We start from the raw sequence: 23,283 nt of genomic DNA, 5'->3' as shown, positions 1-23,283 counted from the left end.
GGATACTTCACTTTCCTGGCACCAGGCCTTCGCCAGGAGGAAAGGGTACACTTAGTTCATCTCTTAACCCTTTCCAGGATCTGTATGTAGGGGTAGCAGGAGTTCCATCATCTGTTTTACAGATGGACAAACAGGCTCAGAGAGGGGATGGCCGTGCTGCAGTGGGGTGGACGCCCTCGCCCGTGATCTCATGTACCCAAGAGAATCTTTCATACATGTGCCAAAGGAAACATGCTCAGGTGGGCTAAAGAGCACTCTTAGAAACGGCAAGTAACAGCAAAACCCAGATAGCCTAGGACAGGAGAATGAATGAATCGACTGTGGTGTAGTCAATGCAGTGGAATATTATGGAGCCCTGAAAACAAACAGGCTACAGCCACACATTTTAACACTATGTTACATCTTGTAAAGTGACAGAAGCAAGTTCCAGACTTTCTATAATATGATACCCTGGGGACTTCTCTGGTAGTTCGGAGATTAAGAATCTGCCTTCCAGCACAGGGGATGCAGGTTTGAACCCTGGTCAGGGAACTAAGATCCCACATGTGACAAGATCCCATATGCTGCTGAGCAACTAAGCTGGCAATGAGGAGCCCGAATGCTGCAAAGACACTATGCAGCCAAAAATAGATACATAAATTTAAAAAAAAAAACCTCTAAAAAATAAGACACCTTGGTTATTAAAGTTAAAAAATAAGCAAAATTTTGATTTAAGCAAGTATTTTATGCAATAGACATTAAAAAAAAAAAACCTGTGAGCAGTGATTAAATCACAGGGGATGACACCATCAAAGACATTTTTGGGAATTTGAATATAAACTGTATACTAGATGAGAGGGAGTTAGCAAGTTTCATAAGTGTCACACGGTATTATGGGTCTGCAAAAAAGAAGAGCATTGTTCTGGAGAGATGTGTGTTGAAATACTCAGGCGTGAAGAGTCCAGACGTGCCTGCAAGTTACTTTGATGGAGAAAGAGGCAAGGACAGAAACCAGTGCGGGTGGGTCTGGGGGTGGAAGGGAGACGAGGAGGGAGGGAGGGAAGGGATTTGGCAAAACGTTAAGAATTCACGTGCTCTGCTTAGTCGCTCAGTCGTGTCCAACTCTTTGCAACCTCATGGACTGCAGCCCGCCAGGCTCCTCTGTCCATGGGATTCTCCAGGCAAGGACACTGGAGTGGGTTGCCATGCCCTCCTCCCAGGGATCTTCCTGACCCAGGGATCGAACCCACGCCTCCTGCATTGCAGGTGGATTCTTTACGGTCTGAACCACCAGCTCCCAATGACTCTAGGGAATTTCCTGGCAGTCCAGTGGTTAGGACTCCGCTCTTTCACTGCAGAAGGTCCAGGTTCAACCCCTGGTTTGGGGAACTAAGATCCTGTCAGATGAGCGTCTTAGCCAAAAAAAAAAAAAGAATTAGTGAATTCAGCGAAAGAATATACTGACAGGCATTATACTATTCTATTCTTTTTTTCCTGTAGTTTTGCAATTTTGCAGGAAAAAAAAAACCCCAAGAGATGGGGTTTTTAAAATTCAGAATATTTGTTCCAGGGAGAGAGGCAGACAAAATGAAGGAGAGCATTTCGGTGGATATATGTTACTGGCTCTGTTCTGATTCTTAGATGGGTGGTGGGCTCACGGGCATTCACTGTAGTATTTATTAACGAGCGCCCAAACAAGTATGTATGCATATGAATGAAAGAATAAAAATAAATGAATACCAAATGGAGTGTGGCACCCGGCACTGGGGTCTGGAATGTGAGGAGGATATCCATGGAAAAGCGGAAGAAACCTAGCCTGCAGCTTAGTCCACTGCGGGCACCATCTGATGTTGAGTTCTGACAAGTGGACCACGGTTCTACAAGCTGTTATCGTCCTACATGGGTCAGACCGTGTTTGGGAATTCTGTACTATCTTGGCAAGCATTTGTAAATTAAAAATTATTTCAAAATAAAAAGTTACAGCCATCAATCAATTGATCGCTCGTTGCATGCAGGGATGGATGGCAGAGTGAGTCATGTGCTGGGGACCATGATGGAGCTGATCAGTGTGCACCGGCTTCCCTGGGTGCGGGGAGGGAAGAAGGCATGCCTTCTCTCCCAGAGTTCTCTAGGGCCAGGCTCTGTGCCTCCATCAATCCATCTCCCTTCCCCGGGATGGAGGTGGGTGGTGGGTGGACCACAACCTGCCTGGGCAGGTGATCCAGGTTCCTCCTGGAGCCCAGCTGCCTGGCCTCCAGCAGGCCCACTGCAACAAGAGCCTGAAACAATGGCCAACGGAGGGTTGTTTGGCCGGGGCCTCCCCTTCTGGGGCTCCTCCAGGCCCTCCCCTCTGCCAAATACTAGGATGCAAGCCTTCCATCGGCTAACGACACTTGCCTGGCAGAGACAGGACCTGGCGATTTGCACAGTGATGCTCATAATTCCTCACGACAAGCCTGACCTCTAGGTGTTATGATCCCCGTTTGACAGATAAGGAACCTGAGGCTCAGAGGAGCCAAGATGCCTGGTCACAGTTGCCAAGGCCACGTGGTTTGTGACGGGTGGCACTAAGGCTCAAACCCAGGTCTCTCTGACCCCTGGGTGCCACTTTCCCACCTGAGAACAGCCCAGCAGCTCGGCAGAGGGCTTCCTCCCAAATTCTCTTGCAGCTCCATTTAATTGTAAATTAAAAATTCGCTTGCAGCTTGAACCTGCAAGCCAGGCTGGGCAGAGCAAACATCAGGTTTTCTTGGGGGAGGGGGCTCTATCCTGGATGGAGGTCCTGGGAGCGGACATACCCATGGCCCTTCCCAAGGGACGTTACCTCCATCCCTCTCCCCTCCCCTCCCCTCCTTCCCTCTCCCCTCCCCTTTCCTCCTGTGAACTGTGGCCACAACCGGCCAGATGCAGAAGCCCGCCCACTAAGTGTGATCGGCAGAGCATCAGCGCCCAGCTTGGGCAAGGTGGGCAGAGACAGTCAGCTGACCACATAGGCTGGGGCTCCGCTGTGCCAGGGGCCAGGGAGAAAGGAAGTATTTTGAGGCCACGATCCTTACCCTGCAACAGTGGCGAACTCTGCAGCCAGGGACCTGAGAACAGATGCTCCCTGTGGGCCGAGCGTGTGGTCTGTCTGCACGTGTTCACGATTACAGCCCCAGCACCCACAGCAACGCTCGACGCATCACAAGCACTCGGCAAATAACTGTCCGAGAAATTAAACTCCCATGTGCCAGGCACTCTTCTTAGACCTCGGCACGCATTCATTCACTTAATCCTTCCGACAACACTAGGAAGTCGGTCCTAGAAGTATCTCCCTCCTGCAGATGGGGGGGACCGAGGCACAGAGAGAAAGCCACCTGCCCAGGTGACACAGGGAGTAAGCAGGAGAGCCACAATTCATCCCAGATCACTGATCACTTGGCAGTACAGCCTCTCCACCGAGGCTGCGAGGACAGGCAGAAGGTCTGAAATCATACTGAAGGCTCATCACGACTCAGTTTCTGCATGTGGGGAGGAACCAGATCTTCCTTCTACCCCGTCCAGCTCTCTCTGCACCCATAACCCCAAACCTATGTTTCCACCTGCCTCCCCGAGCACCTTTGTTCTGCACATCCCTGCCCAGTCTCTCCCCAGGCCTCCCTCAAATCTATCCCTCCTCCTGTCTCATGGGTCCCTGACCCCACTCTCCCACACGGTCAGTCAGGAGGGAAACCTCAGCTGAATAGTGGCCCCCAAAGCTGTCCATCTCCTAATCCCTGGAGCCTGTTTCTTCACATAGCAGAAGGGACTATGCTGCTACGCTTAAGGATCTTGAGATGGGGAGATGGTGCAGGATTATTCAAGTGGACCCCAAATGTAATCACAAGAGTCCCTGGAAGAAGGAGGCAAGGTCAAAAGCAGGAGAGGGGACAACAGAGGTTGGATGGATACGCTCTGAAGATGGAAGAGGGGCCACAAGCCAAGGAAGGTAGGCAGCTTCTAGAAGATGGAAAAGACAAGGAGACAGATTCCCCCAAAGAGCCCTTCAAAGGAACCCTCCATGTGGACACCCTGACTACTCCTGTAAAGAAATGAACCTGTGTTGCTTTCAGCCACTGAGTTACTGCAGCCACAGGAAACTCCACCCCTCTGCGCCCCTTTGCCTCCAGCTACATTTTTTTCAGGGCATCCCAGGTGGTAAAGAACCCATCTGCCAATACAGGAGACATAAGAGATGTGGGTTCGATCCCTGGGTTGGGAAGATCTGGAGGAAGAAATGGCAACCCACTCCAGTATTCTTGCCTGGAGAATCCCTTGGACAGAGGAGCCTGGTGGGCTACAGTCCATAGGGTTGCAAAGAGTCAGACACGACTGAAACAACAGCACGCATGCACGCATGGTTTTTCAAGTAATCATGTACAGATGTGAGAGATGGACCATAAAGAAGGCTGAGGGCCAAAGAATTGATGCTTTTGAACTGTGGTGCTGGAGAAGACTCTTGAGAGTCCCTTGGACTGCAAAGAGATCCAACCAGTCCATCCTAAAGGAGATCAGTCCTGGGCGTTCATTGGAAGGACTGATGCTGAAGCTGAAGCTCCAATACTTTGGCCACCTGATGCAAAGAGCTGATTCACTGGAAAAGATCCTGATGCTGGGAAAGATAGAAGGCAAGAGGAGAAGGGGGCAGCAGAGGATGAGATAGATAGCATCACTGACTCAATGGACATGAGTTTGAGCAAACTCCGGAAGGAGGACAGAGGAGCCTTGCAGGCTACAGTCCATGAGGTTGGGAAGAATCAAACACGACTTAGTGACTAAACATCAACAACAAAATCCAGGTACATCCTGTCACCTTTGATTCAGCAAGAACTTCTTGGCTGACCTCCCTGAATCCACCCTCTGCTCCACAAGCCACTCAAGATTTATCTAAACAGTTGGTCTGACCATGTCTTTCTGTTGCTTTAAACTCGCTGAGGGCCTCTCTGTTGTCCGTGGGGCAAATCCATTCTCCTTCCCCTGGTGAACAAGACCCTCTGCTGGGGTCTTCACCCAGCTCTGTGCTCCCCGGGTCCCCACTTGAGAGGTCATGGGGAACCTGCTGTCTCATGAAACAGACAACGGAAACCCGGGGCTCCTCTACTTTGTGGGGCGGAGAGGAAGCCTCTCCCCGCTCACCTTGTGGGGCATCTATAATCCTAAACTGTGGGGACTGGGGCCTGTTGAGAAGCCATCGTCACTCAGGGCCTGACCTCTGATGTCCTTGCAAGATGCTCAACCACATTTCTGGGCTGTGGGAGCCTCAGGGTCACAAAGGGAGAAGGGCCTCCCCCCAGGGAGAAAGGGGTTCTTCCACTCACCCCCAGGACACCACCCCCTCCTGGCCCCTCCCAGTTTTTTCCTGACCTACAAAGACTGTAGGTACCAGGGTCCTGACCCGCTGACTCCACTCATTCCTGATGATCTCATTCTGTTTGGGCTTTATTTATGTATTTTTATTTTTTGGCCTCACTAGGTGGCATGTGGGATCTTCGTTCCCGGACGATGGATGTGCCCCCCTGAATTGGAAGTGCAGAGTCTTAACCATTGAACCACCAGGGAAGTTCCCGTTTGGGCTTCAAATATTACCAGCAATGTGCTTGTGATTCTCCAAATGACACATCAAGTCTGGACCGCTCCCCTGAGCCCCCTGCTTGTACGTCAAACTGCTCTTGGAGATGTGTGTGCATGCTTAGTTGTGTCCGACTCTTTGCGACCCCAAGGACTGCAGCCCGCCAGGTCCTCTGTCCTTGGGGTTCTCCAGGCAAGATCACTGGAGTGGGTTGCCATTTCCTTCTCCAGGGGATCTTCCTGAGCCCAGGATTGAACCCGCGTCTCCTGTGCCTCCTGCACTGGCAGGCAGATTCCTTACTGCTGAGCCACCTGGGAAGTCCTGACTCAAGCCACAAACATGCCTAAGACCTCCCCGACTCCCTACCCCGGCACCCGTTCCTGCACCTTCCGAATCTCAGCTATCTACTGGCACCTCCATCCTTGCAGAAGCTCACTCCAAATCTCTGAGGTCAAGCTCAACTCCCCCCAATCATCCTCTCGCCCACAGCCCCCACCAGCAAGCAAATTGTTGGTTTTAGCTACAAACTCTGCCCAGAGTCAAAAACTCACCATGGCACCACCTCCCTACATTGCCCCCCGCTGCCTCCCTGCAAGTCCTCACCCAGTAGCCTGAAGGGTCCTGTCAGATCCTAAACTGGATTCTGTTTCTCCTCTGCTCCGAAGCCTGCACTGGCTCCCAGCTCCCTCGGAATAAGGGTCAGCATCCTGATCCAGCCCCCACAATCGGCCTTCTCTCCCATTTCCACCTCACCTCCCACCCTGGCAGGGGACCTCAGGGAATCTGCAGCCTGTACTTGGCCTGCAAGGTTCTTCCCTACGCAGCCCCCTGGCTCACTACTGCCCCCTTCAGGCCTTTGCTCACAGGCTTTCCCTGGCCACCCCCATAGCAACCCACTGCAACTCCCTAAAAATAAACACAACCTCTCCCATCTGCTTCTCAGCCCTCAACACCTGGTACCCTTGATCCTTCGCACATCGTCTGTTCTCTGCAACCACACCAGAATGTAAATCCCACGAGGCAGTGTGAAGAAAGTGGAAGCGTCAGTCACTCACTGGTGTCCGACCCTGCAGCCCCCGTGGACTGTAGCCCGCCAGGCTCCTCTGTCCAAGGGATTCTCCAGGCAAGAATACTGGAGTGGGTTGCCATTCCCTTCTCCAGGGGATCGTCCCTACCCAGGGATCAAGCCGGGGTCTCCTGCATTGCAGGCAGATTCTTTACCATCTGAGCCACCAGGAAAGCCCTCAGCCCAGTGCCTGGTAGAGCAGGTACTTCGGGACTGTTCACGGACTAAGTAACTGGCCCTTTGCTGCCAGACTTGAAGGGGTCCCTTCTGCAGGCTGTGTTGTCCTGTCCCCAAGCCTGCAGAGGGACTACAGAGGGCTAGGGCTGTGTGTCCCCATCCCCACCTCCCACCACCAGAAGGTCTCTTTGGCCACCAGACCCTTGGAGGTGGCTCAGACAGTTAAGAATCTGCCTGCAATATAGGAGACCTGGGTTTGATGCCTGGTTTGGGAAGATCTTCTGGAGGAGGAAACGGCAACCCACTCCAGTATTCTTGCATGGAGAATCCCAAGGACAGAGGAGCCTGGCGGGCTACAGTCCATCGTAAAGAGTCGGACACGACTGAGGGATTAACAGTTTTACTTTATTTCCCTAGAGGTTGGCAAGATCCAGTCCACCCAGGAAACCACGTGTGCTGAGCCATCCTTTGTGCTCCCCCCTCCCCCAGCCTCCAGGTTTTTGTGGCTCAAAGACACATTTATCAGCCAGAGAGCTTCAACTGGGCACGAGGTGCCTGGTGACCCCAGAGCTGATCCCATTCCAACCCAAATAAAGGCGTTGGTTGTTCCTGTCGGCTTGGGTGGTCCCAGCTGGGGAACTAGTTTCGGTGAGGTTTTCTGGAATGCTGCAGAAGAGTTTGAAGCCCCTGACTGTTCCCTTCTGAGGCCCGAGCCCCCTGCCTAACAACTGCTGGGAACCTTGGGGTAGCCCTCCCCTCACCTGGCAGAGCTGGGGGAGGACAGGGCTGGGACCACCACCGACCACCCCAGGGGCAGGGCGGGGGGCAGCCTGCGACTGCCGCTAGGCCCCCATGGGCCAGGAAAGGGCAGGGTCTCCTGACACCACATTGTTCCACGGCCCACGGGACCGCTTCGCCTGGAAGAAAGAAGGCAGCCAGCCAATTCTGGGCCTGGCAGCCAGTCATCTGCCCACAAAGGCCTCCGGGCCCCGCCCAGCAGATGCCAGCTCCTCCCGGGATGGCAGAAGGGAGATCATTACTGGATCCTAATTAACAAAGAAAAGCAGAGATAATTAAGTGAAGAAACATGTGGCTGGCACTGGAATTGTGATATCTTTAGAAACTTGAGAAAGGACGATCTTATTTTGAGCTCTCAAGAGTCTGAGAGTTGGAAGGGTGGAGAGGGGGTGGGGTGGGAAGAAAGAAAGGGGTGTGTGTGTGTGTGACAAGGCTGGAGGGTGGACCACGGAGGCTGTCCCTGCTCCATGTGACCTCAAGGCCGAGAGATAGCAAGTTAACTTTCCCAGGTCAAAGACAGTACTTTAATTCATCCAAGGTCACAGACAGTAAATCCAAGGTCACCTAGCTCCTGAGTGGGGCCAGCAGGAGACTTTTTCCTGTTCCTATTCAGTCCCTTCCCCAATGCTCTCTGCTGAAGTCAATGTCAGGTCCTTTTCCAGAAAGCCCACCCCTCCCAGCACCCAGTGAGTGACAGGAGACCTAGAAGAGGCCCCAGTGGGGACAATGAGAGGTGCCATGTGGGGCTGGGGCCATTCCCTGCTCATGAAAAGTGAAAGTATTAGTCACTCAGTCGTGTCTTACTCTTTGGGACCCCATGGACTGCAGCCCACCAGGCTCCTCTGTCTATAGGATTCTCCAGGCAAGAATACTGGAGTAGGTTGCCATGCCTTCCTCCAGAGGATCTTCCCCATCGAGGGATGGAACCTGCACCTCCTGCATTGGCAGGCAGATTCTTTCCCGTCTGAGCCACCAGGGACCCTCCCCGCAAAAGGGATCACAGTCCTCCCCGTGGCAGACCCTTCACCCAGAGCTGAGCTTCTCAAACTGGGCCTCAGGCAACACTGGGGTGGGAAGTAGGTCAAATGGGATGCCAGCAAGTCATATTTTCTCAGCAGAATGTAATCTGACAGAGTTCCTTAAATGAAAAGCCAAGTGGAGGATTTATGGAGTTGGGCCCTTCCGAGGTAAAGCTGGGGCCCAGCAGAGCTTGGACCCTGGCCCGCGGGGATGCTCGGGCTCCGGCCGTGGAGATGTCAGCGGAAGGGCTTGCCAAGGCCGGGTCTGCAGGGTCCAGTCCACGCTGCAAAGCCAGGCCTTCCAGGCCCTCCACGCTCCGGCCTAGCTGGCCTCTTGGCCTCGCCCGTGCGCCCGAACAGGACAGGCCACTTATTCTACTTCTTCTTGCCTCGCTGGCTGTCCACCCAGGACAGCCCTGGTTTGGCTGGGGATTTGTCCCACTCTCCAAGTAGGGAAAGGATCAGGAGGTCCAGGGGTGGTGCAGGTCAAGGGCAAAATCAGACTAGCTAGCCTTACAGAGCAAGTCGGCAGCTCTGCTCTGACTATGGGGTCCCTAGCCCCTTTTCTCGGGTGGTGAGTGGGAGTGGGGGGTGCCTGGCTGCTCACCACAGAGTTCCCTAAAGCTGGCAGGGAAGATGAGCTGCTGGAGACCAAAGAACCCAACCAAAAGAAGAGGAAGCTGGCTGAGGCCTAGGGGAACTGTGTGTTTGGCCAGAAAACAGCCAGGGCAGACAGCTGTGGGAAAGCCTGGAGCAGGGCAGCAGGGGTGTCAGTGGGTGGGGAGGCCCCTAGGTCTGCACCCTCCCTGGTTCTAAAGGGCTGGGGCTCTGGGCAGAAAGGCATGGCATGCACAAGCCAAAGGTAGCTGCAATGAGTAAAGCCTTCCCCCATTTCCTGCAGCAACCCGAGGTGAGTGGCTGCTTGGATGCCTCCAGTGATGGGGAACTCACTACCTAACAAGACTTTTTTTTTTTTTTTTTTTTAAACTGCTGTGCTTCAAGATCAGTTCTGGAATATTCATTTCCTTGATCCCTCTGGTGTTGCCTAGGCCTCTGCTGTCATCTGAGATCTGCTAAGAGCGGCCTGACTCAGCTCTTCTGACCTGCAAATCCCTCCACCTCCTTCCCTCGGGCTCCACCTCCTCTGTTCCTTCACAGGCTCCTCACCCTCAAGGTCCTGTGGAGGGCAGTGAGCTCCTGGGCTCTGTCCTGGGACCTCTCTGCCTGCTCCACGCTACCCAGTTTGTGGTTGCAGCTGCCATCTTCACCCAGGCTGGGCCCAGCCCCAGTGCCACCCTGCAGGCTCTGGGTACCACTTGGGTCCTGCCAACTGCACACGTGGTCCTGGGTTTCTCACAGGCCTACAGATCCCTACAGGCCGACAGGTCCATCCTGCCCTGAAGATGGATACCACCATCACCCTTCTGGAACCTTCTGCCCCCTCCTCACTCCCCACTGACACCTCTAGATCCTAATTCCACCCACCCCTGGGTCCTGGAGCCCATGCTGCCCCAGTTTTGCCTTCTCCCATCCTGTAGAAGAGTGGTTACCATGGTAACGATAAGACAAGACAAATCCAACCCTATCATTTCCTTGACAGAAAAAGCCTCCAATGCTATGGGAGAAAGCTTGAGTCACCAGTGTTTACATCAAGGCTGGGTATGATTCTGGCCTCATCCTGGTGCCCCGTCTACCCCCACTCCCCAACACCACTGGCCCAGGCTCCAGAACAGCATGTCCCTGAGCATGACTGCGGCCCTGTGTTAACCACCTGACTGCTTCCTTCAGCCTCAGTGTGCTAGGCGGCAAAATGGGAATGAAGAGAGTACTGACGTTGCAGGCTTGCTATGAAGACACCATGAGCCTCGGGTCAAAGGCCCAGGGCCAGGCATGCCGTGGGCGCTCAGCGAGGCACTGAACTTGCACGGGGCTCTGGAAACCCAGGCTGCTGCCGTCCTACTTCCTGGGGATCAAACTGCTGGCAGACACGCCTTCCAAGCCCCTGACCCTCCCTGTCCTGATGACCTCTCCTCCCTCCAGCCACATCTAAACCTCTTGGTCGTCAACACTGGTGGCCTCTCCACAGTGTCCAGATCATACATTCTTCTGGGACTGTTCCTTCCCATCTTCCCAGTGTTTCCCCTAGGACCCTGATTCCAATAATCCTTCCTCCCACACCTCTCCGCCCCAAGACACACAGTCTTCTGTCCCTATCACCCTTCCCCCGTCCCTCTCTGGGCACGTGGGCTCAGCATCTCCCACACCCCTCCTGTTCTCAGGGCCCCTCCTCTGGCGACCTCCACATCCGCTCTGCCACTAGGTCCCTCATTTCTCTAAAATCACACCATCACTATTCAACCTCCAAACCCCTCTGCTAAATCCCATTTCACCCTGCAGCTCCCACCCCATTTCTCCCTTGTCCCTGATGAGTTCCATGTCTTTTCTCTCATCCTCCCCCTGAGCCCATGATTCCAATCAAGTCCCCTGCCCTCCTTGAAACTGCTCTTGACTGCGCCACCCCTGGACCTGGACCCCAGGGCTGCTCCATCCCACGGCCCCACCCCAGGTCTGCACCTGACCTTGCAGCAGCACTGGGCCGGGGTGATCTGTTTCCTTCTCCAACAGCTTGTCACTCAGTTTCCAGGACATCACACCCTCTGTGGGGGTTCACTTATCTCTCCTCTGCTCTCAAAGGGCCCCAGGGTTCATCCTTGGACCCCCCCGTGACTGTCCATGCCCAACACCACTATGATCCAGTTTCGTAACTGATATACACGGGCTACAGAATGGCTCCCGACTGCGTGTCTCCAGTGGGACTCTGCAGCTGAATGCTCTGCCCCTGAGTCACACTCTCCCCCCAAATGGGACTCTCTCTTGTTTACACATCCAACTGCCTTCCCAACCTGTCCACTTGGGTGTCAAATCTGCCCACCACTCAGATCCTACCTCCCCTCCTCCTCCAAAGGCTTGATGCCATCTTTGATCTTTTTTTCCCACACCCCTCATCCACACTCAGAAATCCAGCTGGGGACTTCCCTGGTGGTCCAATAATTAAGACTTCGCACTTCCATTGCAGGGGGCAGAGGTTCAATCCCTGGTCTAATCCCCAGAACTAAGATCCCGCATACCGTGAAGCTTGGCCAAAAAAAAAAAAAGCAATCCTGTTACCCCTATTTTCAAAATATGTCCTGGGCCCCAGGGCCTTTGCACTGATGGACTCTTCTCCCCAGATGTCTTGACCTAGATTTCTACATGGGTTATACCCTCTCTTCATTCAGGCCTTTACTCCTGGTAGCCTCTAAAACTGTGCTCTTGAAAGAAAGTCCTATTTTTGTATTTGTCTCCATGGCACGCATCATATTGAATATATTGTTTGTTCTTATTTATCTGCCTCCCTGACTAGAATATAAGCACCACGATGGCAGTTTCTTTTTTTTTTTTTCTATTTTGTATTCCCAGATATCGCTTTGCATAGAGAAGGCAGGTGTTCAATAATGTTTTGTTGTTGTGCAAACAAGTGAGCTCAGAGGACTGTGAGCCTAAAGGGTTAGACAGGACTAATGCTATAGATGCTGATAGCCAGAAGGGGGCAGCAAAGACCTACCTAGTATGGATGGGGTGGGGGTGGGGTGGGAGGAGGCTGGGAGCGGGCTGTGGGACCCCAGAGAGCTCCTTAACCTCTCTGAGCCTGTTTCCTCCTGTAGGGCTGGTTATGGGGGGCAGGGAGGAGATCAAATGTGTTGGTATGGGAAGGCTTGGTAGCTGGCAGACCACTCTGGGTGAGCGGATGTTAGGTGTCCACAGTGTGAGGAGTTGCCCCGTTGTCCACTCTTGGGGGACAGGGCTGTCATTTAACTACAATGCACCCCAATGACAGAGCATTATAAAGTGATTTAAAGACATGGCAAAATGCTTATGTTTTAAGCATGTGTGTGTTTGTAAGTTTATAGAAAGCATAAGATATACATTTAATAAGCTTGGGGGGAAATCTGGAAGAAATGTATCATCATAAAAGTGAATAGCCATTTATGGACGTCCCTGGTGGTACAGTGGTTAAGAACCCGCCTGTCAATGCAGGGACACGGGTTCTATTCCTGGTCCGGGAAGATTTTACATGCTGCAGGGCAACTGAGTCCGCGAACCACAAGGTGATTGAGCCCGAAGTCTGGACCCTCGAGCCACAACTACTGAAGCCCGTTCACCTAGAGCCCGTGCTCCACAAGAGAAGCCACCACAATGAGAAGCCTGCACACCTCAATGAAGAGCAGCCTCTGCTCGCCACAAAAGAAAGCCCACGCGCAGCAAATAAAGACGCAGCACAGCCAAAAAAAAAAAAAAAGAGAGAGAACCTCCTCCAGGAAGCCTTCCTGACCCACTGGAATAACAAAATTGCCTGCCAACCCCACTGGCCAAGCCCTTCCCATCACAGCTGGTCCAGAACTGACAGATTTACAAATACTTCTCTGAATCATCAGCAGGGGGAAACCGTCCTCCACGGCTGACCCACCGCTGCCCACCACTGGGGAAGCAGGTATGACCAGCTCCATCTCACCAAAGAGGAAGTGGAAGCTTGGAGATGAGAAATAATGATCCCAGGGTCACATGGTTAGTTACAGGGGTCAGGGCGCTCAGCCTGGGTCTGTCTCCGTGCCAGCCTTTGCTCTCCCACAGCCCCCACACTGCCTCGGCCCCCAACCCCAAAACACATTATCTGCTACCCCTCCACTTGCCCAGGGCTCCCGCCTCTGGTACAGCCCCCCTTCCTCCAGGCCCTGGAACCTGCCGCCGTTCCGCCTTCCCTCGAGACCCGATCTCCTGCTCCCGTTCCCCTGGGAATCCCGGGAGCTGGCCCATATCAGGCTTCCGTGACTGTCCGACAGTCTGGAAACAGCCCTTTCTGGGGCAGGAGCGGCAATCAGTGACCTCTGGTGAACCCTTGGAGGCCCCTGGGAGCCTGGACACCTTCCTAGTCCAGTGTGGCAAGTGGCATGAGTAAGCGCAGAGCTGGCCTGCTCTGGCCCCTCCAGGCTGACACCTGGCCCGGGGAGTCAATGCCTGGAAAGGCGCTGGCAGTTCCCTCTCCGAGGCCTGGGGCCAGGGCTACATTCCCGTCTCCTCTTCCAGGCAGTGTGCCATCCTCTCCTGTACATGTGGGCAGAGAAAGCACTTCCAAGGGGCTTCCCTGGTGGCTCAGACAGTAAAGAATCTGTCTGTAATGCAGAAGACCTGAGTTTGATCCTGGGTTGAGAAGATACCCTTGGAGAAGGAAATGGCAACCCACTCCAGTATTCTTGCCTGGAAAATTCCATGGACAGAGGAGCCTGGAGGTCTACAGTCCATGGCATTGCAAAGAGTCGGACACAACTGAGTGACTAACATTTTCATTTTCTCTACACACACAGGGGCTATGGGGAAGGCTGATGGGCGGGTGGGCAGACTGGCACAGAGAAATGGGGGACAGGTAGCCGCCACAGGCTAAAGGCTGGGATTCAAGAAGCTGCTCAAACAGGAAGATGAGCTATCAAAACCCCCTTGCGGGAGGGTGAGCTGTGGTCAGTGGAACAGGTCACCCCCAGAAGGAAGCGAAGGCTGCTGGCTGTGTCTCTGCCCTCAGCGTTTCTCCCCAAAGCCCGACTTGCCACTATTTGGTGGCTGCTCTGAATGACGTGCCACCTGCCTGGCATCAGATGGAGCAGGGAGCCAGGTGTGGGGTCAATGCTTCCTCCACTACGGGTTGGGCATCCTGGGAAAGTCACTGAAGTTCCCTCGGCCTATTTCATTATCCATAAAAAAGGGACAGAAGGATTTTCCTGGTGGTAGAGTGGATAAAAATCCACCTGCCAATGCAGGGGACACGGGTTCGATCCCTGGTCAGGGAAAAGTCCACACGCCGCAGAGCAACCAAGCCCGTGTGCCACAACTCCCGAGCCTGCATGCTGCAACTACGGAAGCCCACGAGCCCTAGAGTCTGTGCTCCACAGCAAAAGAAGCCACCGCAATGAGAAGCCTGCGCACCACAGAGCCCCTGTTCGCTGCAACTAGAGAAAGCCAGTGCACGGCAGTGAAGACCCAGCGCAACAAAAAAAAAAGGCGGGGGGCAGGCAAGGGACAGAAAAAGGTAACAGGGCAAGTGCTGAACTCACAGCCCAGCACACATCAGGTCAGAAATGACGTTTTCTTGCTTTGTTTTCAAACTCATTAAAACACATGCATGTTCCTGGAGCTGCTGTATTTTCAGGCCTCCACAGGGCTTGGGTAGGAAGCCGTGGGCAGCACAGGGCATGCAGCGGGGAGGCCGATGGACAGCCTCGCCATGTTTCTCCAGCAGAGGGAGGCCTGCCTGCTCCCACAGCCACTGCTCGAAGGAGCAGGATGGACACTGCCCAGCACGGACACCTACTGGGCAGAAACGGAAGTCGGGGCGGGCAGCGGCTTGAAGCTGATTCAGTGGCACAAGTGCTGACGGGGTCGTGGGGCCCCTGCTTCGGGGCAGGCGAGTGGGCCACAGGCCGCCGGCCACGGCCCTGGAGCCAGGCAGGTACACAGCTAGCTGGGCGGCCTGTCACAGGGCAGGGATGGGCCCGGGAATGCGATGAGAAGCGGATCCACGGGCCTGTGATGTCCTCACGAGCACCTGGGCCCTCCTTTCCATGTTCTATCTTGCAGACCCCGGCAGCCGCAGGCCCCACCTCCCCACGGGGGCGACAGGCTGCAGATCACAGGCCCAGAGGCCGGCCAGGCCGCCTGCTGGCCGCATGATGCGGGCACATCGCTGAGATGCGAGTCTCAGTTTCCCCCTAAAAGTCGGGATTTCGTGCCAAACTCGCAGATCGAAGGAGTAAACGAGATGCCTCCTGTGTGTGTCCATTGTTATAACCGCAGTACCAGAACACTGCCTGGCAATGGCAGGAAAGACCTCCAGAAACACGTGTAAAATGGACCCAGGTGAAGTGGTCTGCACTGAGTCTTATGCCCAGAAACCTCTTGGCAAGGTTTCCACCAGGGCCACTGTCTCTACCTTACTGACATCATCTGATGGCACCTCTGAGAGTTCTAGAAAAACACCTTGGGCGTGGGCCTTGGACCCCTGCTGCTCACCCACCTGACCACCTGCTTCTCCTTCTCTCACTCCTGGCTCTCCGGTCCGGCTCTCGAGGCCCCATCAGACTTCCTCTCCTGAAACCCTCTCCAAGCACCCCTCCCTCTGCTTCTCCTCCTGGGGGGTCCCTGCAGCCGACGGCAGCTGCCACATCACTATACGCCTTGGTGAGTCTGACCCCTCCAGGTCACCCCCTCCCCAGAAGCCCACCAAGCCAGGCTGGGGCGCAGGGACCAGGTCCAGGCGGGAGGGTCGGGGTGCAGAGACGGGTGGTGAGTGACGTGGCCGGGGCCATAACATCGAATTCCTGTTGTTTAGTCGAAAAGTTGTGTCTGACTCTTGCGACCCCATTGCCTGTAACCCACCAGGTTCCTCTGTCCGTGGAATTCTCCAGGCAAGGATACTGGAGTGAGTAGCCAGTCCCTTTCCTGGGGGATCTTCCTGGCCCAGGAATCAAACCCACGTCTCCTGCATTGCAGGCGGGTTCTTTACCACTGAGCCACCAGAGAAGCCCTCAGATTCCTGTATTGCAGGATCTTTATGTTCCCAGCATAGCCTCCCCAAGGGCCCGGGGCAGCCAGCAGCTCTGGGTAGGAGGAGAGGAGAAGCAGCAAGGCTCTGGGTTCAGCACAGGCCGCCACCTCCTCGGAGGCCTGGGCCATCCCTAAGTGCTAATCGGGTGGTCATGTCACCCGCGAGGGGACAGCCTCTGCCCATTCAGGGTTTGGGAGGGCCGGGACATAGCCTGGGGGAGGATGGACACGAGTGGATGCCTTGAGAAGGGCCAGGAGAGGCGTTTTACGAAGTGGGTAAACGCTAACCCACATCTCACCACCAAGCTCGCGGGCTCCCACGCAGACACCCTTTCCTCTGAAGTTAGGAACCCACCAGCCATCAACCTTATCTGCTCAGCAAGGCCCCTCATGGGGGAAGTTGGGGGTCACTGACCCAGCCGGGCCCCTCCCTCCTGAATCCTGGCAGGGTGAAGCTTAAAAGTCACCTGTGCCCCACCACCATCCCTTTCTGCATCGCAGGAACCAGGTTCAGGTTCTAGCTTGACTTTCCTCCCTGTTTCCCCCACCCCGGGGCCAGTTCCCAGGGCAGACATGGCGGGGCTCCCACTCCAGGACCCCAGAAGCTGCGCCCCACGGTGAGCTCTGCTCCAGCCTCTGCCTCTAGCACCGTGGCCTGCCCCTTTCGCCCACACCAAGTGGCCTTCCCATAGCCAGTGCCTCTTACCAGGCTTCGGGATGAGTCCTTGGAAAGGCCTGGAAAAGAAACAGAAACAGGAGTGTCAGAGGAGAGCCTGGGAGCTTGCGAGGAACGTGTGGGGCCCGCCGCAGACCAGCTAAACCAGTATCTGCAATTTTGGGGGGGAGTGGGCTGCGTGGTGTGGCCTGTGGGATCTTAGTTCCCTGACCTGGGATCAAACCCGAGACCCTGGCAGTGAGAACACCGAGTCCTAATCCCTGGACGGCCAGGGAATTCCCCAGAAACTGCATTTAACAGGATGCCTGGGGCTCCGTGTGCACGGGACCCTGGGACGCTGGGACGGTTGGCAGGGCCTCTGTGCATCAGGTGGAGCAGGGTCTCCTGCTGGCACCGCCCTGCCGGCTCCGCAGCACCATGTGTATCACTTGTCTCGGTCTCCTCCCGAGACACGGGGCAAAGACCTCTCTCCCGGGGGTATAGGAGTGCAATGAGCAGCCACCGAGGCAGGGAGACGGGGCCCGTGAAGGCTGCCCCTGCTATGGTGTATGGGGGGCGGGGGACCTAGTCTCATCTCTCCAGGGCTCTCTGCTCCCCAGTTGGCCTGCAGGGCCCCCTCCTCCAACCCCCAGGATCCAGGTGGTGCTGGGAAAGCTGCCTTGTCCAGCCAGAAGGGCAGGATCACCCGAAGGCCAGGTCAAGGGTCCGTGACGTGAGGCCCCGCCCGGCCCTGGCCTCCTCTCTCTTCCCCCGTCCCCTGAGTACCTGGTGACGGTGAACTTGATCTTGTCAGCCACCGCAAGGATCCTCTCCAGGTTCTGGGAGCCAAAGGTGCAGGGCTTTCGGAACGGGATCCCCGGGGGCAGCCCCTCAATGATCACCGAGCCGGGGTTACTCTTGATCCGCTTGTAGGGCACCTGGACCGGGTACTTGATGCCCAATGCCTCCCCTGCGGGTGAGAGGCATGGAGATGTGTTGTCGGGAGCCACAGGCAGGGCTGCTGTGTTCTCAGCAGCCAGGGATGCTCTGCATATGAGTGGGATGCACCCCTGCACGTGGGGGAATGGGGGCTGTCGTGTGGCGCTACAGACAGGCACAATCGGGAGGAGACCGGGAAGAGGGGGGCCTAGGGGACTGGGGGAGTGGGGCTGTGCCAGGCCAGGCCGGGGAGCAGCGGGGGATGTGTGGCTACGGTTGCTGGGGAGAAGACCGCTCCCAACGTGTCAGCCTCAGAGCTTGAGAATCTGAAAGCCACCCTGCAGATGGTACCTTGTGGGCACACCTGGTCCTTCCCTACAACGCCTGACCCTCCTCCCTCAGTGAGGTTCTGCCTTACCCTGGCTCTGGCCCAAGAGGGCAGATTGCACGCGGGAGCAGGGAAGCCAGCCAGGGTGTGGCTCAGACCTCAGGGCCCTCTTTCCGTGTCTGGGGCTCAGCCTCACTCCCACTGCCCACCTTCTGCAGGGGGCAGTGGCATGTCCATCCCAGGGCCTGTACTTTGTCCTACAGCCTGGGGGCTGTCCTGAAGCCACTGCTGACCCACTCTGAGCTGCTGTTTGCTGTCAGGCTGACATGAACATCCACGGCTCCCTGAGTAGGTGGGGTGCACCACGGAAGCATCCTCCTGGACCAAGGGCTGGACAACCCTCAATGTCCCAGGTAGCCCGCTTATGAAGACAAGCCTGCAGAATCTCCCACGTCTTAGACAAGGAGAAACAGCTGAACACTTTCTGGGCAATAAACTAATTTTTATCTCGTGGACACTGGGAATGGTGTCCAGTTCCAGTTCACTCACTCAGTCGTGTCTGACTCTTTGCGACCCCATGAACCGCAGCATGCCAGGCCTCCCTGTCCATCACCAACTCCCAGAGTCTACCCAAACCTATGTCCATTGAGTCGGTGATGCCATCCAACCATCTCATCCTCTGTCGTCCCCTTCTCCTCCTGCCCTCAATCTTTCCCAGCATCAAGGTCTTTTCAAATGAGTCAGCTCTTTGCATCAGAATGGTATAACTGGTCTCATTTCCCTTTTTGCTCTGGCTCCTAGGGAACTCAGAGCCCCACACAAAGCAACTATAGAACTGCTGAGTCTTCACGTCACCCCTGGTTTGCGCCATTGCTTCAGCTTGTCTGTTCGGTGTTACTGAGACATCATTCACATATCATAACATTCACCATCTTAAATAATCCAGTGGTTTTATTATTATTAGTAGTAGTAGCAGTAGAAGTGCTTTTGGCCACATTCGTGATATGTACGGTCTTAGTTCCCAGACCAGGGATTGAACCTACGGCCCCTGCATTGGAAGTGTGGAGTTTTAACCACCGCATCACCAGGGAAGTCCCAGTGCTCAAGAAATGTCTGCATGCGGGTTGAGTGGTCTTCCCAGAGGAGACCATGGCCCCACCTCTCTTCCTCTCCAGCTGGGGCACCCTGGGGCTCACCATATTTCTTATTGAACAGATCCTGAACTTGCTCCCTCAGCGTGTTGGCAATGTCGATCCGCGAGAGTCTGGCATCATAATTTTCTGCCAAGTGAAAAACAATTACGGATTTGGGCTGTTAAATGAAAAGGCACTTGACGACTTTTACAGAATATGCTTCTCTAATTATGGGGAACTCCTTTCTTGGGCAATTATCAGCTCCTTGGAGGGGGCCCCTCGGAGAACTGCAGCACTAACATCTTGATGGGGATGTGTGTTGCTCCGGAAGGACGCACACTGTTGTGACAACAGCAATGAGTTGGAAATTAAGTTAATTGTTGACATTTGAAAACCACACCGATGAGCCAGACCTGGAGGGACGAGACCCCACGAAGCGGAGCAGTGTCCTGAATCACGATGAGTGGAACGGGGCCTCGGTCAGGGTCAGCAGGGAGGCAGGAGGCTAAGCAGGGACCCGGGGTCACTGACCATGACCCCGAGGAGCCAGGGAGCCAGCCTGGCAGTTCCCATGGTCACGTGCTCACTCCCCCGGAGGGTATTTGCTAAGAAGCCCATGTGTCCACCTACCACGAGGCCCCTGATGTTGGGGGAGATTAGAGCCTGACACTGCCTTGAGGGCAAAGAGAGGTGGGGGGAGGCTGGAGGGAGGGGATGGGCCTCTGGGCAACTGGACCCCAGTTTGCTGAAAGGGCTGAGTACGAACAGCCATGGGGTAAGGTGAGAGACTCGACTCCCCCATCATAGAAAGTTCTGGCCTGGGGAGGAGTGAGAGGCTCGGGGGTAAGCAGGCGCCCCTCTGGGATTTGAGGCCCAGGTCCCCAGGCTCTTCCACTGCCAGGGGCTGGCCCTTCTTGTCTCTAGTCTGGCTGACCTCACTTCCTCCTTAGAGTCACAGGGAACACCCAGGGACCACCCACCCTGGGGGACTTCTAGCCACTCTCCAGAACTGCTCTGACGGGCACGTGGGCAGCTGCTCTCAGTCACGGCAGCCCCCACTGACGCAACACACACACACACACATACATGCACGCTCAGTCGTGCTCAACTCTTTCTGACGCTATGGACTGTACGTAGCCCACCAGGCTCCTCTGTCCATGGGATCTCCCAGAGAAGAAAACTGGAGTGGGTTGCCATTTCCTCCTCCAGGGGATCTTCCCGACCAAAGATCGAACCTGTGTCCACTGCATTGACAGGTCTTTACCGCTGAGCCACCTGGGCAGCCCACTGATCTGATCTAATCAAAAGGCAGAGTAGTCCTACCGGCCCCCACCGTCGGGAGGAACGGGACGGAGCCTTCCCCACCCACTGTTTCTTCCCCAGGGTCCCCCCTTCGCCCTGAGCTCAAGCTGCGCCCCATCCTCCACCCCCCTCTGTTCACACTCATGTCCCTCCACCCCTTCTTGGCCTGGCCACGGTCCTCCCTTTCAGGAGGCAACTCCTCTCCTCTGATTTCAAAGCACGAAGGGCATGGCCGGCTGCCTAACATGAAGCGGGCAGGTCAGCTGCCTCCCCAGACTGACAGCGAGTGGCTCCTTCACCCCGTACCCCACCGTCCCCGAACCCCTAGACACCTGGCGGAGATTCTCCCTAGAGCTGATACACTACAGCCCTGCCTGGCTGCCAGCCCACCTGGCTCAGACCACCCGCCTCGGGGGGCCCTGAGGTTGGCAGTCAGCCCCTCCCACCCCCAGCCTGGCCCTCCAAGGCCAGGTCAAGGTCATGGCACTGGGACAGGGGACCCATCCTGAGCTGCAACCTTACCTTGAAAGCCCTGTCTCTTCAGGCTCTCGTCCACAAGAGGGTCCCCGGAATCCCTCTCTGGGGGCGTTGGGGGAGGGGAGAGAAGCCAGGGTGAGCGGGTAGCTCCTGGGACCCGGGACAGAGGTGGCATCTGGTGGGGACAAACTTGGTGGGGAGGGTGGTGGGGGAATGCCAGGGGAGACGGAACCAGGAAGGAGAAAGCAGGAGGAGGGGCGGTGGCAGATGCCTGGGACCCTTCCCAAGCCCAGCCCCTGACCCTGGGCAGGGTACCTTGGCTGTCGGCGAGGGGCTCTTTGACTCCTTCTGTGAGCAGCTCAGGCCTGCAAAACACAAGAGGGGCTATCACTAAGGTCCCTCGAGGCCTCCCCAGCTCTGCCTTCTGGGACTCAGTCTGCACATCTGTGCAATGGGCCCTCTTGATTCTGGACAGTCCAGGTCTCGGGTCCCTGTCCCCCAGGCAGGGTCCTGCTGACAGATCTGGGGGTGTGAGATCCGGCAGCTGTGCTGGGCTCTGAGGATCCAGCCAGGAGCGAGATTTTAGTTCCCTGACCAGGGACTGAACCTGTGCCCCCTGCATTGGAAGTTCAGAGTCTTAATCAGGGGACCACCAGGGAAGTCCCAGGTTTTAGTATATTCAAAAAAGTTGTTTATACAGCCTTGCATGCATGCTAAGTCCCTTCAATCGTGTCCGACTCTTTGTGACCCCATGGACTGTAGCCCACCAGGCTCCCCTGCCCACGGTTTTTTCAGGCAAGAATACAGAGTGGATTGCCATCTCCTTCTCCAGGAGATCTTCCTGACCCAGGGATTGAACCCAGGTCTCTTACGTCTCCTGCATTGGCAGGGGGTTTCTTTACCACGAGCACCATCAGGGAAGCTAATTTCAGAACATTTACATCTCCATCCAAAATGTACCCTTTTTAAAAGTAACAGCAATAAGAAGCAGCTATTTTTTTTTTTTTACTAATATTCTCAATAGCATTTTTAGCTAACTTTTTAAAAGGAGGGATACCAAAATAAAATATTCAAGTGCTCAGTCTCTCTCTTCCAATTATCTCCTACAATCACCCCAACTAGTCCTTAATCCTAACATCCCAAAGGGTCCACTGGACAAAGTTAATCACTCTTTTCTACTTGAATCATTTTTTTCATTTGGCATTCAGGAAACTGGGATTACTTAAATTCATTTAAAATCTGTTGTGTATATATATGTATATATTTATTTATTTATGTTAGGACTTCCCTGGTGGCTCAGACAGTAAGAGCATCTGCCTACAATGCAGGAGACCTGGGTTCAATCCCTGGGTTGGGAAGATCCCTTGGAGAAGGAAATGGCAACCCACTCCAGTACTCTTGCCTTGACAATCCCATGGACGAAGGAGCCATGGACGGATGTACAGTCCATGGGGTCTCAAAGAGTCAGACACGACTGAGCCACTTCACTTTTTACTTTCATATATATTTTAAGAAATGAACTCCTGATACTGGCAACTACATGGATAAGTCTCAAAAGCTGAGTGAAAGAAGTCAGACCCACTGAGATGCACAGTGCTTGATGCCATTTATATGACATTCTGGAAAAGGCAAAATGACAGAAGCCTGAAAAGCGGTTGCCAGGAGCTGGGGTAGCCGGCAAAGGGGCACAAGGGAAGCTTTTGTATCTTTTTTTTTTTTTTAATTTTTACTGGAGGCTAATTATTTTACAATATTATATTGGTTGGTTTTGCCATACATTGACACGATTTTGTATCTTTTTAAAAAAATTTTTATTTGTTTTTTAAATCTTTTGCTTATGCCACAGAGCCTGTGGGATCTTAAATTTCCCAACCAGGGCTCAAATCTGCACCCTCTGTGTTGGCAGCACGGAGTCTTAACCACTAGACCACCAGGGAAGTCCTGTTTTGTATTTTGAGGGTAGTCATGTGACTGAATGAGCTTGCCAAAATCAAACAGCTGTACATTTAAAAAGGGTAAAATTAAACTTCAATACACCTGATACTAAAAAACAACAACTCCAAACCATCTTGACTGAGTGTGACAAACCCTTTGCTAAGCCTTGACCTTCAGGGCCACCCTATAAACGGTACAGCGTGCCCCACTGGACACCTGAGCAACCTGCCCAAAGTCAAGGGGAGGAACAGGAAGA

The 23,283-nt window shown here is 54.6% G+C and overlaps 1 protein-coding gene across 5 annotated transcripts in view; it reads right to left on the bottom strand.

The window, feature by feature from the left end:
* The window catches only part of GTF2IRD1 (GTF2I repeat domain containing 1), a 113,578-nt gene that overhangs the window by 16,872 nt on the left and 73,423 nt on the right, over positions 1 to 23,283 (bottom strand). For 3 of the 5 annotated variants that reach the window (XM_055410016.2, XM_055410021.2, XM_055410017.2), the window contains 5 exons: positions 21,408 to 21,457; positions 21,138 to 21,194; positions 19,377 to 19,460; positions 17,700 to 17,883; positions 16,965 to 16,993 (listed from right to left, as the gene is read on the bottom strand). In XM_055410016.2, the coding sequence (XP_055265991.2) occupies positions 16,965 to 16,993; positions 17,700 to 17,883; positions 19,377 to 19,460; positions 21,138 to 21,194; positions 21,408 to 21,457 (404 nt within the window). Of the gene's footprint in view, positions 1 to 7,203; positions 7,856 to 16,964; positions 16,994 to 17,699; positions 17,884 to 19,376; positions 19,461 to 21,137; positions 21,195 to 21,407; positions 21,458 to 23,283 lie in introns of those variants that run through there. The other 2 variants (XM_055410020.2, XM_055410019.2) reach the window with 2 other exon arrangements.

Source organism: Moschus berezovskii, chromosome 27, assembly GCF_049115385.1.
Source record: "Moschus berezovskii isolate FMDL1 chromosome 27, NW_MosBer_1.0, whole genome shotgun sequence".
Lineage (NCBI taxonomy): Eukaryota > Metazoa > Chordata > Mammalia > Artiodactyla > Moschidae > Moschus > Moschus berezovskii.
Note: the sequence above shows the minus strand (reverse complement) of the source record. Positions and strands in the feature narration are given on the sequence as shown.